General features: G+C 47.4%; 1 protein-coding gene across 1 annotated transcript in view; it reads left to right on the top strand.

The window, feature by feature from the left end:
• Positions 1-16,605, top strand: part of KIRREL2 (kirre like nephrin family adhesion molecule 2) — a 58,794-nt gene extending 42,189 nt beyond the window's left edge. Inside the window, exons 8-15 of the mRNA XM_035119529.2 lie at positions 513-640; positions 1,073-1,199; positions 1,623-1,723; positions 4,697-4,895; positions 6,068-6,178; positions 7,232-7,341; positions 10,783-10,866; positions 13,417-16,605. Of these exons, the coding sequence (XP_034975420.2) occupies positions 513-640; positions 1,073-1,199; positions 1,623-1,723; positions 4,697-4,895; positions 6,068-6,178; positions 7,232-7,341; positions 10,783-10,866; positions 13,417-13,860 (1,304 nt within the window). The 3' untranslated portion in view covers positions 13,861-16,605. The remainder of the gene's footprint in view (positions 1-512; positions 641-1,072; positions 1,200-1,622; positions 1,724-4,696; positions 4,896-6,067; positions 6,179-7,231; positions 7,342-10,782; positions 10,867-13,416) is intronic.

Here is a 16,605-nt window from a genome sequence, read left to right on the forward strand (position 1 = left end):
CAACTATTATTCCCACCTCTCTCTGCTCCAGCAAAAAGCCTTGTTCCAGCAAAAACAGATGCTCTAGGAGGGAGGGGAAAGCCCACTTTGCAAGGAGTTAAGCTTTTGCACACATACACACAGACAGCAACCGTTATTTTGTGATCAGCCCTGCTGGAAGTGCCCATATGATCTATTGGAGACATCATTTCTTTCAGTTTGTAAATAGGTCCTTTGGTGGACTTGATCTTGGCTCAGAGTGTGACAACCCTGCTCAGAATGGGCTGTGGCTGCTTCAGCCCTGCTCACAAAAATTCGAGCGGGGTGCTCATAGATTTTCTAAATTTTTACCCCAACCCTAAATTACATGGTCAATGTGCTTCTTATACCCTCTTGCCATGATTCTTACCAAACCTCCAGAAGGTAGCCACTTCCAGTATCATTATTCCCATACTGCAGATAGGGAGACTGAGGCTGAAGGTCAGTCGCGCCATTCAGCTAACTCTCGGCAACCCCTTTCTTTCTGTCCGCAGTCGGACCCCGCCTTGTCTCTCAGCCAAAGCCCCTGACGGTCGACGTTGGTGCAGACGCCTCTTTCACCTGTACCTGGACTGGGAATCCTCCTCTCACCCTGGCCTGGACCAAGAAAGGGTCTACTGTGGTAAGTGCAGCATCAGCCCCCTGTTCAGATTTTTATTATAACAACAACTAGAAACAAATGTGAAATAGAAATACCGTAGTCTGATATGGCAAGTAATTTACACCAGGAGCCCATGCGCTCTGAACTTGCTTGCAACTTTCAAATCATGCCAATCTCCTTTTTTTCCCCCTCAAAAGTTGGGAGTCAAAAATAAACCGCTCTGGGTTTGTAATTTGCAAATTACACAAATAAATCTCGGAGGCCCACCTGCCACTCGCCAATAAACACAGAAGGATGCCCCGCCCACTTTGCCTCTGGCCCCGCCCATCACCAACCTGCAGCTGCCAATATATTACCACCAGAAACTGGGGTCAGGAGAGAGACTCCCCACCCCTGCTGGAAAGATTCCTTTAGTCCTAAGAGAGCCACAACCAGGACTCCTTGTACCAACAGGTGCTGAGCAACGGCAACACTCTGCATCTCAAGGCGGTGACGCAGGAAGACGCTGGCGTTTATGTGTGCAAAGCCATTGTGCCGCGCATTGGAGTGGCGGAGAAGGAGGTGACCCTGGCTGTGAACGGTGAGGGGCCTGGCCTTGCGTCGGGACCGGGTGGCGGGTGTAACAAGACTGTTAAAGGGAGCAGAGCAAAGCAAAGACGGGATAGGATTGCAGCTTGCCTTGCCTGGGGACCATAAGAAGCTGGCTTAGCTTAGACCATTTCCCTTCTCGCTCCTACCTGGAAAAGCCACAAATGGAACCATGAATCTTTCTGCCTCTGCATGCATGGCAGATGCTTTACCGCTGAGCTGTATGTCCCCCTTCCCTGGGAAAGATAGGAGGGAGCCTTGATGAAATCTGCAAGCCTCTAAACCTGAGATGCTCTCTTTTTAACCAAATCATAGCCAGCTCCTGTAGCCTTCTAAAACAGTAACTAAGGGATAGGGAGGGGAGGGAGGCCCTCTTCTGTATTGAACACTGCCCTGATTGTGTCCTCCTTTCCAGGTCCACCCATTATCAGCGCAGAACCAAGCCAGCAGACTGCAGTGGGAACCAAGGCACGGCTGGAGTGCTTAGTGGGGAGCGTCCCACCTCCTGATAGGATAGTAAGTGCTTCAGTCAACTAGCCTTTCCAGACCTGCTGTTCCTTGTCCCTTAACCTGTGTGGACTTCAGTATACCTGAAGGAGAGTCTCCACCCCCCATCGTTCAGCCCAGACACAGAAGTCCAGTGCTGAGGGCCTTCTGGCAGTTCCCTCACTGTGAGAAGTGAGGTTGCAGGGAACCAGGCAGAGGGCCTTCTTGGTAGTGGCACCCGCCCTGTGGAACGCCTTTCCATCAGATGTCAAGGAAACAAATAACTACCTGACTTTTAGAAGACATCTGAAGGCAGCCCTGTTTAGGGAAGTTTTTTATGTCTGATGTTTTATCGTTTTTTAAAATTTTATTATTATCATTAATTCTGCTGGGAGCTGCCCAGAGTGGCTGGGGAAACCTGGCCAGATGAGCAGGGTGTAAATAATAAATTATTATTATAAATTATCACAGTCTGCATTGATGCGGGTTTATCTGTATAGCCTTTATTAGTGCTGCCCATGTTTTATTTTAGTTTTTAGATGTCTTAGATATTTTAACTTTGTACTGAGAATTGTATCTTTTCTGACTGACGGTTGAATAAAGAATGATGATTATCATAGTAGTACTTTGCAAGCTCAGGAATTCATCATTCTGGAAATCTCAACTTTTAAATCAAGAGTACGCAGGTTCCTAGCCCTCTGGAAGTACTTAATATTAAATAGGCACAGCGGCTATTGGATAGCTGTTCTTAAAACATGTGTGCTTTATTTTCCCTGCCCGTCTTGGGGCAAGCTCCAGCAGCTTTCATTATAGTTTCAAGTTGAACGTTATTATTTTATTATACAAGCATCTTTATCCTACCTTTCAGCTGGAAAAAGGGGGAGGGAAGTGATGGTTCAGGACTGCTTATAACCAATTTAACACCAACACATTACGAAAATGAAAACACATCAAATCAGGGACGAGATGCAGCAGATAAAGCTGCTGTTAAAAATAAGGAGCTCTTCAACTCCTGCTCTACAACGGAGTTATGGTCGTTCCCCAACCACAACTGCCTGTGATATTCCAAATGCTGTTACGCTGCAGCTTCCTGGTTGCTCTGAGCTGAGACACATTATGAGCAGGCTCTCCATCTGAGGGTGTGGGGCTCCGCCAGACACAGCATTGCCCTTTGCCCCCTTCAGCAGAGGCAGAATGAATTGTGCAAAATAAGCAGCTCAGTGTGCAAAAGTTGCTTAATCTGCAGGATTTATATGGGTCACTGAATTCAGCATTTCTTGGCCCAGAATCCCAATGTTCCTACCCCAAAGCACACAGCGTTCTGGCCTTTTTAATTTCTCCTTGACCAACTAGAGGAGATCCATGGGATTTTTTTATTTTTTGCTTTTGAAAGCAACAAATGCAGTTGCGGAGAATGTCCGGTTCAGATTAGAGTTGCAGAGCTTTGTGGGGAAGTTTGGGGCTTCCAGATGTTGCTGAACTGCAACTCCCATCATCCCTGGCTATTGACCATGCCTACTGGGGCTGATGGGAGTTAGAGTTCAGGAACATCTGGAGGACCAAAGGTTCCCCACACTGGGGTTAACTTTTGCCCCCTGTGCTGTTTTTCCCCCTGGCTGAAATCTCCCTCCACCTGCTAAAAAACAACCTACTAGCTAATGAGTCAAAACATAAGATGCCATGGTTCCTCTTGGGCAAATAGCTTAAGGGGAGGGGTGCAGTGTTCACCTGAAAGAACAGCATGGAGGGGGAAGGGTTAAACCCCCTCCTCCAGTCCCAGCCTGAATCAGGATCCCATATGTGTTTCCACCTGCCTCCAGATAGCAGATTGCCACCCCCACCCCTTCCCAGATCAAAGGTTTTTGAGAAGCTGGTGGGTTTTTAGAAAAGCAGGAGTGGGGGGAACCCTGCATTCTTGAAAGTCAGTGAATGATACAACTTGGAACCATTCACCAGGCAGAGCAAAGGTTTATTGACTTTGTTCCCACCATGCCGAGAAATCCTCAGAAGGCCTAGCGCTCCCCTTGCAAATTTAAATCACTACGCAAGGTGCCTATTAACATCTGGAGAACTATTTGTGGGTCGTGACTGACTGCAGTTCTTGTGATTTCCCAGCCCCCTTCCACTCGAGAGGCAAAGATCAAACAGATCTGCAGTAGCCTGGACAAAATAAGCAGATTTTTGCGTGTGGTCTATTTTTCTACATTGCACACAAGAATTTTTCTGCATCGCGCACAAGAATCTGATAGAGTCTTGCATGGTGATTTTGGTGCACCATGGGTTGTTAGTTTTTGTTTTTGTTTTTTGCATGGTGCAAACAATCCTATTTTTCCCCCATAGTGGTTTCCTCCCCCCCACACACACACACAATGCATGTGATCAGCCAGCCACAAGGTGGAGTAAATGCCACATGGAGTTGTGTTTTCAAAGAGTGTGCATGTGACAACTGTCACACATGCACCGGCTCTGGGTCCAAACCCTCTTAGCACCCTTGTGTCTCCCATCTGCCTACCAATGGCATAGGGATACATCCCAAAGTGCAGGCTCTCTCCATGACAACCACTATTGCCATGACCATTCTAAGGTGTACATCAAATAATGAATATATGACAAATGCATACAGTATAGCCATGAGCCAGCTCTTTTAGCACACCCATCCCCCTGTTTTGTTTAGCATCCAGACTGATAAAGTCTTCTGGTGGACTCAAAAGCTTGCTCACTAGTTTGTGACATTTCGGCAGAGCATAATGGGGAATTTTGCAAAATAAAAGGGTAGCCGCTTGACCCATTGCCTTGCAAGCTGCTGTAACCTCCCTCTCCCTCTGCTCGGCTTATTTGGTGGATATCTCTCTTGCTTATTTGACATGCAGAGTGTTTGCAGGTAGCTCTCCTGCAGGTGACGCCATTCTCCCTTAGGTCCAGGTGTGGCGCCCCTGCCCGGCTCCATCCCAATGCCCCATTGCTGTTCACAGCCTTGATCCTCTCCCTTTCCCCTTGTCGCAGGCCTGGGCGTGGGGTGAACGGGTACTGGATGCTGGATCACTGGATCGCTTCACCGTGGACACGGTGGTGACAGACCAAGGGGTGCTCTCGGCCTTGCTGATTGACCCGACCCACGACACTGACTTTGCCCTGCCCTACAACTGCACGGCCTGGAACCGCTTTGGTGCCCGTTCTGCGGCAGTCAGCTTGCGCCGCCAAGGTGAGGCTCCCACCTTTGGTCAGGAAGCCTTTGGAATGATCCCCTGGGGCAGAGAGGGAAGACCTGCAACCCTCCAGATGCTGGCAGACTCCAAATCCCATCAGGCACAGCCAGCATGGCAGGGACGATGGGAGTTGTAGTCCAATGGCATCTGGAGAGCCACATTTTTTTATTCCTCCAGGTTCTTTGGACATTAATTTCTGCTTATCTTTTAACGGGGGTGGGATTTCGTTGCATTTGCTTTTTTTGTACATACTATTAGTGAGCTTAGCTGCCAAGTATCCCGTTTTTCGCGGGAAACCCCCAGATTTTAATCTGTTTCCCGCTGTTCTCCCGATTGGAGAAAAATCCCAGAAATCCCCCAGATTTCCTACCTGCCAGGGAGCCTCCATTTTGGGTGCTGCTCTGACCATGTGTGGGCACCGGAAATAGGGCAGAGCAGCACCGGAAGTCGCTTCTACGCATGCCCAGCGGCCATCTTGGTTGTGGCCGCATGGCAGTGGCCGTCACCAAGATGGCTGCCACCATGCGGCCACCACCAAGATGGCCATCAGGCATGCGTAGAAGCGACTTCCAGTGCCCACACATGGTCAGAGTGGCCCCGGAAGTTGCTTCTATGCAACTTCCGGTGCCGCGCCACTGCTGATCCCGCATTTTTTCAGCGGGAGACTTGGCAGGTATGTTGGTGAGCATCTTAGGTTGTTTTTTCTCTTGTCCTTATGCTTCTTTTTAACATTTGCTTTTCCAAGTTGCTTTGCGCTCACCTTTCTGGGAAAAGTGATGATATGATGGTGATCATTATTTCCCACAATGCCCCTGGCATGGCACTGCCCTGAGTAAATCAGGCTAGAAAAATAAAATTATGGGGAATCCCAGGGCAGGCATTACGGGTGAGCCCTCAGAAGCTGCCTGAGGATGCCAAGTGCTGACCCAGGCCCTTCCCCTACTAGACCACCTAGTGTCAAATTCGGAGCAGGGAGACCTGAGTTCAAATCGTAGCCACAAACCTCCCGTGGGCAAATCGCTGTCTTTCAGCAGCCACAGTGTGGTTGCAGTGACAACATGGGGTAATAAACCCTTGTAAATTGCTCTGAATTCCTTCAAGAGAGGGCAGGGCTACCTAATACGACAAATAAAAAGTGTGTGTGTGTAACCCATCTTATTCCCATCAGAAGTCCTGTCCGTCCTAATTTTGGGTGCTTTGGCTGCCTCCGGTGTTGCTGCCCTCCTCCTGCTGGTGGTCTTCTTCTCTCTCTGCTACCGGCGCAAGCGCTGTGGGAAAGGTGAGGATCCCTGCAGCCCCTTCTCCCCCCCCCCTCCCCTTGCTTTGTAGGCCGTTCCAGACTTGAAGTGCACCTGGAGGACTAAAGAGAGCCTGGGGAGGCTGCAGTGCCAGGAAAGCAAGCCGATTGTGTTTGAAGGAGGTGACACGAGGCGGAATAGCACAGCAGGGAAGAGAAGGGAGGCTGGGAGGTCAAGTCCCAGCAGGGGGCTTTCTGTCATTACTGGAGGGGCCATTGCTCAGCACACCTGCTCAGAGCACATGCCTCACCTGGAGAAACTTCTGTCTCCAGTGTCTCCCAGTTCAAAAGGGGCTCCAAGATCTGTGTTTGGAGAGCTGCACCCTCTCTCCCTCCATGGTTCTCCCATAATTTCAATTTATGTTGCATATTATAGTTACTCTATACCTTCACCTTATCACAAAATTAAAACAGAAAGGTCACACACACACACACACTGCTGTTCTTACTCAAATCCTATCTGCATGGGCATCTAGGAGCACATACCAGAAAATCATAGAATCATAGAATCATAGAGTTGGAAGAGACCACAAGGGCCATCCAGTCCAACCCCCTGCCAAGCAGGAAGCACCATCAAAGCATTCTTGACATATGGCTGTCAAGCCTCTGCTTAAAGACCTCCAAAGAAAATGTTAAATTTCTGCCACTAAACAGTAAATTAAACGGCTCTCACACCCCAGCACGACAAATCCACTTTTTTTATAAAGAAAAAGGAAAAAAAGAAGCAGACTTACTGCAGATCAGAAAAGTATTGGTTTTGGGGCAGGATTCTCTCCCAGCCCTACCTTGAGGTGCCTGGGATTGAACCTGGAATCTCCTGCAGTGCTACACCACTCAGCCACGCTGCCCTGCATAAAGGAGCAGACATTCAAGGAAGCACAAAGGAACTTAAGGTATCTCCTCCTGTGATACCTTCATGTGTGCGTCCATCCAAAAGCCCAAGTTCTGTGAGGCAAGGAAGGTCATGTTTGTGTGGAGCCGTAGGCAAGGAAGGCAGAATTCATGCCTGTATCTGTCACTCTGCCTCTTCTGCAGCCAAGCGGGGAACGCAGCTCTCCAAGGCAGACATCCTGGTGCAGATCACAACGAGCGAGAGCAGCCCCAGCCGGCCGAGCGAGACCGAAGACGATGCCAAGGAGCCTATGGTGAGTAGAGCCAGGATCCTGATGCGCTGCCCAAACACTCATGAAAGCACTCTCTGGGGGTCCTCTCTTGCTAGCCTATGGAACAGGGGTTTGGAACCCATCACCCTCCAGATGTTCTGGGACTCCAAGGGTTGTTGCCAACTAAGTTCTAATCAGAGTAGACCCATTTAAATTCATGGGCCAATGCTAGTCATGTTCATTTATTGCAATGGGTCTCTTCAAATGGGACTGTGCATTGCAACCCCTCAGCCCCACCCAACACGACCAATTAGCCAGAGATGATGGAAGTTATCATTGAGTTTGAATCCTGACAAGACAGAAGTACTGTTTGGGGGGGCAGGCAGGTGTGGGGGACTCCCTGGTCCTGAATGAGGTAACTGTGCCCCTGACTCACAGCTGTCCATGGAGGCACAGGTCAATTCTGTGTCCAGGACAGCTGTCTACCAGCTCCACCTGGTATGCAGGCTGAGACCCTACCTGTTCACAGACTGTATTGCCAGAGTGGTGCATGCTGTGCTGCCCACTTGGACTACTGCAACATGTTCTATGTGGGGCTACCTTTTAAGGTGGCCTGGAAACTACAATTAATCCAGAATGCGGCAGCTAGATGGTGACTGGGAGTGGCCGCCAAGACCATATAACGCCGGTCCTGAAAGACCTACATTGGCTCCCAGTATGTTTCTGAGCACAATTCAAAGTGTTGGTGCTGACCTTTAAAGCCCTAAATGGCCTTGGCCCAGTATACCTGAAGGAGCGTCTCCAACCCTATCATTCAGCCCGGACACAGAGGTCCAGCTCCGAGGGCCTTCTGGCGGTTCCCTCACTGCAAGGTTACAGGGAACCAGGCAGAGGACCTTCTTGGTAGTGGCGCCCACCCTGTGGAACGCCCTCCTATCAGATGTCAAGGAAATAAACAACTATCTGACTTTTAAAAGACATCTGAAGGCAGCCCTGTTTAGGGAAGTTTTTAATGTTTGATGTTTTATTGTATTTTTAATATTCTGTTGGGAGCTGTCCAGAGTGGCTGGGGAAACCTAGTCAGATGGGCGGGGTATAAATAATATATTATTATTATTATTATTATTATTATTATTATTATTATTATTTACTACTACTTCAATGCACAAAGCACAAAGCCTGCTAAGAATACAAGTAGAGCCCTTCCAGAGTCCAGCATCCCTTTCCCACTAGTGGGTAAGCAAATGTTTCCAGAAAACCCACAAGCCTCCAGTATTTGGTATTCAAAAGTACAAGTGGGGCATACAACAAAATGTTGCAGGGTGGAGTGCTGGGATAGCTTAGTCAGTAGAGCATGAGACTCTTAATATCAGGGTTGTGGGTTTGAGCACCAAGGTGGGCAAAAGATTCCTACATTGCAGGGGGTTGGACTAGATGACCCTTGTGGTCCGCTCCAGCTCTACAAGTCTACAATTCTGTGCTCTTCAGGGTATCTGGCCTGCCAGCCAGCCAGCCATGCACTTTCCCCAATATATCCCATTCCCCCTCCTACCTGGTTTTCCATTTCTCTCCCCACTCCATTAGTTCGCAAAGTCTGGGCCCTCTTTTTTAATGCTCAGTCCTCACTGGGTTGTTAGAGGGTTTCGCCAACCACCAAGAACTGGCACCCAGGTATACATAGGCTACGACATGGCCTCTGAACATGAAGGCTACATTGTGCTGTCATGGTACCACTTTGTTCTACCCTCCATGATTTTTTGCCTAACTCTTCTAAAAGGCCTTCTAAGCTAGCAGCCATCCTTGCATCCTGATAATTAACCAAGACTTGAGCACTGCAATACACTCTTTGTGGGGCTACCCTTGTGCCTGGTCTGGGACCTCCAGCTGGTGCAAAATGAGGCAACTAGACCATTGATGGGGACAGACTACCTACCACCAGCACATACAGTGATGCCTCGCAAGACGAAATTAATTCGTTCCGCGAGTTGTTTTGTATTGCGAAAAATTCATCTTGCGGTTTTCCAATTTAAACAAATCAAAGCAAAAAAAAATGCAAAAAAAATTCGTCTTGCGAAGCACGGCCATAGAAAAATTCGTCTTGTGAGTCAACAAAAAGATCGCAAAACGCTTTCGCCTTGCGAGTTTTTCGTTGCGTGAGGCATTCGTCTTGCGAGGTACCACTGTACTTCAAGCTTACACTGGCTGCCCAAATGTTATGGGGACAAGTTCAGGGTTCCTGTATTTATTTGCAAGGCCCTTAACAACTTGGGTCAAGGCTATCTTAAGGACCTCCTGATCCCTTATCTCCTGGCCTGACCAATGAGATCCCCCATAATATAACTACTAGAAGCCCTGAATTCAGTGTTGAGGGCCCAAGTCCATTATTGTTGTTGTTGTTGTTTAGTCGTTTAGTCGTGTCCGACTCTTCGTGACCCCATGGACCAGAGCATGCCAGGCACTCCTGTCTTCAAGTCCATTATATAATAATGCTAATAATACTAATAACTCCCTCCCAAATGAGATGACATGGGCACCTTTATTGCACTTCACACACATGACAAAAGACTTCCTTGTTCCAGCAGGCATGTTGAGGTAGGGGTAGGCTTTATGGCAATCTTTAATGTTTTGTTGTCCCGTTTTCTATGGATTGTTTTTATGCACTTAGAAACGCAAACAATGACTTAAATAAATAAATAAATGTGCCATGTCTGTTAATTTCAGCAGTCTAAACCAGTGTTTCCCAACCTTGGGTCTCCAGCTGTTGCTGGACTACAACTCCCATGATCCCTAGCTAGCGGGATGGTCAGGGATGATGGGAACTGTAGTCCAAAAACAGCTGGAGGCCCAAGGTTGAGAAACACTGGTTTAAACCAGGCATAGGCAACCTTGGCTCTCCAGATGTTTTGGAACTACAACTCCCATTATCCCTGGCCACTGGCCCTGTTAACTAAGGATCATGGGAGTTGTAGTTCCGAAACATCTGGAGAGCCAAGGTTGCTTATGCCTGGTTTAAACCATCCGTTGTCCTTGATCAATTTCATCAGGCACCCATGCCCAAGTTCTAATAGGATGAGAGAGAAGATCTCTCTCCACCCTTTTCATACCATTCAAAACTCAGTAATAATTTGTCTTCCCCCAGCCCCACCTCCCTTAGACTGGTCATTGATAGGACAGGAGGGTTTGGGCTGTTTGCCAGAGGTGGAGGGAGGTCTTCCCTTGAGCTAAAAAAAAATGTACTTCTGGCCAACCTCATTGTTTCCCTGAGCCTGCAGATCATGCGCCTCTCACACGCAGGTGGTGGTATTTACATAAGGAATGGCTCTCGCAGCCTGAATGATAATAAAGAGAAGACAGAAGGAGGTGCTGTCATGGATCTCCACTGTCTTGCCTTGCCTGGTCCTAAGGGACCTAAAGAACTCCAGCCCAGGACAAGGAGGGCATTTTTTATAGGCTGCTCATCTTTCCCCCTTCATCTCCCTCCAGGCCACAAGCAGTGAGTCTCCAGCTACATCCCACACTGAGCACAGTGAGATCCTGGAGGATGACGAAGGGAGCCAAGAGCTGAAGGTGAGCTCAGCTGGGACTTTGGGAGGCTCACCACTCTGCCTACCGTACAAGAGCCCTACGTCAGGGTTGGCCAGCCGGTGGCTTCCAGATGTTGTTGGCTCCATCTCCCATCATCATCCCTGACTGTTGGCCAGGCTGGCAGGAGCTGATAACATCTGGAGTCCAAACATCTGGAGGGCCACAGGTTCACCACCACTGCCCTAAGTATACCTTTCTGAACCTCTCAAAGACCAAAGAGTCACACGAACGTTTTAAAATGCCTTCCTAATCCATACCAAAAGCCTGTCCCATATTCTAGTTATCTGTCTCCTCCGATAAGGGCATCTCCTCCTCCTTTACAAAAAATGTTTTATCATTTAAAATACTTCTTAACCACCACCAAAGATTTCAAAACATAAATACAACATAAAAACCAACAAATAAACAATAAACAAACAAACAAACAAAATATTGTTATATTCAGCCAAGTGGAGGCGGGCTAAAACTGTTTTTAAAGGAAGTGAGAAACGAAGGCAAAATTCCACCGAAAATGCACTGGACTTGACAAGATTGTAATACACACAGCAAATGTGCCTGTTTGGGGAGGGCACTCCAGAGTGTGGGTGCCACTGCAGAAAAGACCCTCTTCTTTTTTGTAAATACATAAGGTAGCTCAATTAAAGCCAGGTCACAGTACTTGAAATTCAGCTCCCCAGCTGTAGAAATGGACAGACCAGTAGCTCTCTTGGGTGCTATGGTTAAGCAACAAAATCAATGATTATTATGATTATTTATCATAATTGTAAATGGCCCTTCCACCAAAAGAACCCCTGGGAAATGTACAACAAAGGATAAATTACAGAACTGCACCAATGATTTAAAAAACATAGTTAAAATTTGGTGGTAAAACCCAGTTAAAAAAACAGTCATTTGACAATTGACAGTAATCCTAAATTGGCGGTATACAGTCATACCGTGGATCTCAAACGCCTTGGCTCCCAAACAAATCAGCTCCCGAACATTCAAAACCTGGAAGTGAATTTTCCAGTTTTCGAACGATTTTCAGAAGCCGAACATCCAGCATGGCTTCCGATTGCCTGCAGGAGCTTCCTGCAGCCAATCAGAAACCACACTTTGGTTTCCGAACGTTTTGGAAGTGGAACGGACTTCCGGAATGGACTCGGTTTGAATTCCAAGTTATGACTGTACTGCATCAAAACATTGAGGTTCCATAGGCAAGATTCATGGAGGATACGTCTAACTCGTTCCATGTTTTCCCTGTTGAGCTTCTGACTTACCCCACCCATCTCAGAAAATCCAACTTTCTTAACATGATAGAACCAGCGGCTCAGTTTCCCTAGGTGTGGACGACCCATTGCACAGCTATTCTGTGGGTTTCCAAGGTGGTTATTGATTGCCCAAAGCATTTCTTCCTCTATGGTGTGTTCCTCTCTAAGAATCATCACTATCATCACTTTGACTCATCTCTTCTAATAGCATTGCTTTTATTTCTGTTTCTTTTCTTCTTTCTAGCCCTAAATTGCCCTTGGCAATCATGATTGGGACTACATGATCATGATTGAGACTACAATAAGGGGGGAGGGGGAGTATTTAACCCTTTCTCTCCACACCATTGTCCCCAGTGAAAATCTTTCCCATCCCCAAAGTTTGAGGCTGGGGGAAAGGGGTCTGCCCTATGGTTACCAGATTTTTTTCAGTAAATCCGGGGACACTGAAAAAAAAATATTCATGCTTTATTATCCATAATTAAAGGAGGCACAAGGGGTTCACAATCCACATTAAGCCGAGCTATGAACAGGCCCTTAGAAGTTTTGCCCTGGTGTAATATTATATTCCTGTCATTTAGAAGCACTACTTTGGGGGAAGCCATGGCTGTTAAAAGGGGTCTAACCCTCCTGAGTTCCAACCACTATGCCACACTGTCAATTCTCTCTAAGATTCTTTGCATATAATTTGTATTAAATTTTCTGTTTTACAATTTAAAATACTCATTTTCCATCCTTAAGATATCAATGACTTCCTTTCTTCTCTTTCCATGGTTCATTTTACATATCATAAATCCCTGCACATTTTACAAAAGCAATACCCTTCAGTATTCCATTATTGCATCCATCAAAACTTATTTACACTGTTGAATTTATCTTAATATGGCCAGCGTTTTCAGCTGTACACAACTATTTCCCATATACAGTGGTGCCTCGCTAGACGAATTTAATTCGTTCCACGGGTCTTTTCTTATAACGAAAAATTCGTCTAGTGAATCCCATAGGAATGCATTGATTTTTTTAAAAAAAATTGCCCATAGGAATGCATTAATTGAATTTCAATGCATTCCTATGGGAAACCGCGATTCGCTAGACGAATTTTTCATAAAATGAATTCGTCTAGCGAGGCAACCTCCACTCGAAAAATCCTTTCGTTAAGCGGAAATTTCGTTAAGCAGGGCATTCGTTAAGCAAGGCAACACTGTATTTAGATTCTTTGGGGCACATCCTGACATTTGCTTCCCTGGCATTCCAATACATATACAGATATTTTTTTCTTCCGTAGGATCCAACCAATGGCTACTACAAGGTGCGCGCCCACGAGGAACCAAGTTTGGTTAGCAGCTTCTCGGAGTACACGCCGGCCCCCCGCCCATTGTTCGGGGCGACCTCTCTGTACCCTTCCACGGGGCCAGTTCAGCCCAAACTGTACGAATACGCTCACCGCTATACCCTGGGCACACCCGGCTCCCGCTCAGCCTATGACCCCCACGAGCGTCTTTTCCCCCAGGAAAACATCTACAGCGGGTCGACCTACCTCACCGCCCCCTATAGCCGGGCCTTCACCAGCTACGTCAAACCGAGCAGCTACGAGAAAGCGGAGAGCGGCTACGGGCAGTCGGACCAGGCCAGCAAAGTCTCGGGTTGCTCTCGCTTCTCCTACACGTCCTTGTCCCAACAGTCTGACTATGGGCGCCCCGCTCACCAGCGCATGCAGACCCATGTATGACTCGGGCCCGTCCCCTGGCAAATGCCGGTCACCTCCCGAGAAAGAGAAAAGGGAACAGACTCCGCTCACTTGTGGCTAATGGACTCGGAACGGCCAGGGTGATAGACTGGCAACCCTCACTTTCCTCCTGAGGGTGCCCAATTCTCCTTGTGTGTATATCGGTGGGTTGGGGTGGGGACGGCGGCAGGTAGCTGGCTCGGCAGCCAAGATGGCCGACAGCCCTCTCGCCATCTTCTGACTGGGACCAAGCCCATCTCACTCGGGCAGGCAGCAAGGAAACCAACATCCTGCCTGCCTTCGTGCCAGGACGTGAAGAGTGGGTTTGAAAACGGTGGAAAGCCTTGGCTGAGACAGAGGACAGACTTTCCGGGGAATCTGTCTTGACTTGTAAGAATCCGGATTCAAAATGGCGGGCACAGCTGTCTGTCTGACAAAAGCATTGGCGTAAGAAGCCAGTGGGTGCTGAAAACGGTGCACAGTATGGTGCCGGGACAGTGATGGGACTACGTGATGCTTGTTCTCTCTCCTCACCCTGAAACAGAGCTGCCTCGAGGGCAAATCCCCTGCCGTCAAGGCAAGATTCTCCACCAGCCGCATGATTCTGGGAAATCTCCAAGCATGGGCCCCTCCCTAGTGCTTGCCTTTTAATTTTTTTCCTGGCTTGATGCTGTGGTTTAAATCATTCCCTCTGCCCCCCTCTTTAGCTGGGGTGTCTCCTAGACTCCCGCCCATCCCCTTTAATTAAAGACAAGCAAATAAACAGGCAAATATCGCTTTGAACAGGACGGCACCTGCACTGCACCGGGCCGACAGGGAGGTGGCGATAGTGCTCAACGTTTATGCCATTTTAAGACTTGCCAGGACTCTCTTTAGGCACATTTAAAAGGACAGGATGATGCTGAGGATTAAAATCCAATTATTAAAAAAGCCAAGGATGGGACTTGGGAGGATATAGGAAGCCAAAAGCCAATGGGATCTGTTGATTTCATTTGTGAGATTCTTTTTCTTTTCTTTTAAATAAGTTATTCCTTGTTATTACTTTTTGCCTTAAGTGTATTTCTCTGCTATTGATGGTTCTGACATTTTTGTTTCAATCTTTCCAGAATCTCTTGGGAGTGCTTTAGTTTTTTTTGGGGGGGGTGTATTTCCCCGTTTTGTTTGTTTTTGCAATTTTTATTATTAGACTGGGATTTCACACTAGCACACAACGGTCACGCCTGTTTGAGTGTGTTGCGTAAGATAAGGGGGAGTTGTAAATGTATTGCCTACTGCAGAATTCAAATATTTATATTTAATTTAAAAAGCAGGTCGGAGTTATGCTTTTGTTATTTTAGCCTTAGAATGCTAGGCAGCGGGACAGAACACAAATACACACCAGTGGAATTCTGGGAACAGAGGAAGCTGCCTTGTACGTACCAGGGCAGACTGGCTGGTAGAGAAAAGTGTGTTACCCATACACTTTCCAGCATATATTTGCAACCTATGAGATCTGGGACCTTTCCTTTTGAAACTCAAAATCTGAAGGAAAAGGTGGGGAACCGTTGGCCCTCCAGATGTTGCTGGACTATAATTGAAGGTCACAGGTTGCCCACCTCTGCCTTAGATTCTCCAAAAGTGGTACCCAATACTCTGTTCTGCACTTCCATTGAACTGAAGCAGAACCACAGCTCTGACCCAATGCAACAGTGAACAGGATTCCTGCGCATTTGACCCTTTTGCAGAAGAACAGATTTCAGCAGATCCCCTGTTGTGCAATACAGTCATACCTCGGTTTGCGAACGTGATCCATGCGGGAGGCACATTCACAACTCACAGCGTTCACAGCCTGAAGCGCCATGTCAGCGCACGCGCATGATGCGATTCGGCGCTTCTGCGCATGTGCGAGCACCAAAACCCAGAAGTAGCCCATTCCAGTACTTCCGGGTTCGGCATAGTCCACAACCCAAAAAAGCGCAACCCGCAGCGTTTGTAACCTGAGGTATGACTGCAAATACTGAAGGTGCTGAACCCGTTCTCCTCCACAGTGGGGGGCTTCCCCCTAGGATATCTGACATAGCACAACATCCTTTGGGGAGGGACAGCATCTCAAGTTCCAGCCCTGGCATCTCCTGCTACAAAAACCAAGTAGCAGACGGTATGCAAAGGCCAGGTAAAAGGGGGTTTTAATGAGAAGTAATTTGCACTTCTCAAACCATTACACAACCTGAAATGCATCCTTCAAAATCCGTGCTTCTCCAAATTTTTCAATGCAGTTTTCCCACCAAATCATGTGAACAGAAAACATACATGACGGGGAAGTTTGCAGACAAGAATGCACAGATTCGGGGAAACTGCATACGAAAAATGCATCACGTTAAGAGAAGTTGCTTGTGTATATTAATCAGAACTGCATACAAAAAAATGTGTTTATTAGGAGAGATCCGCTGACAAATTTTCCTGAGGATTTGGGAGGGGGGAGTTTTCAGAAGTCACTACGGAATTGTGGCAAACTGAATTTAAGACTAGAAAAATGAGAAATTGAGCCTCGTCTATCCCTAAGTTACACCGGATGAGAAGTGCTTTATTTTGGGGAAAGGGGTGCTGTTCAGCGGCAGCACACATGCACTGCATGCAGAAGACATCAGGTGCAATAGTTGGTTGCAGGTGAAGGACGCATGCTGGAGACTCCAGTCAGTGGATAATACCAGACGAACAAATAGTTGGACTTGTGTATTAGACAGGTTCCTATGTTACACACACACACAC

Source organism: Zootoca vivipara, chromosome 6 (genome assembly GCF_963506605.1).
Source record: "Zootoca vivipara chromosome 6, rZooViv1.1, whole genome shotgun sequence".
In the NCBI taxonomy this organism is placed as follows: domain Eukaryota; kingdom Metazoa; phylum Chordata; class Lepidosauria; order Squamata; family Lacertidae; genus Zootoca; species Zootoca vivipara.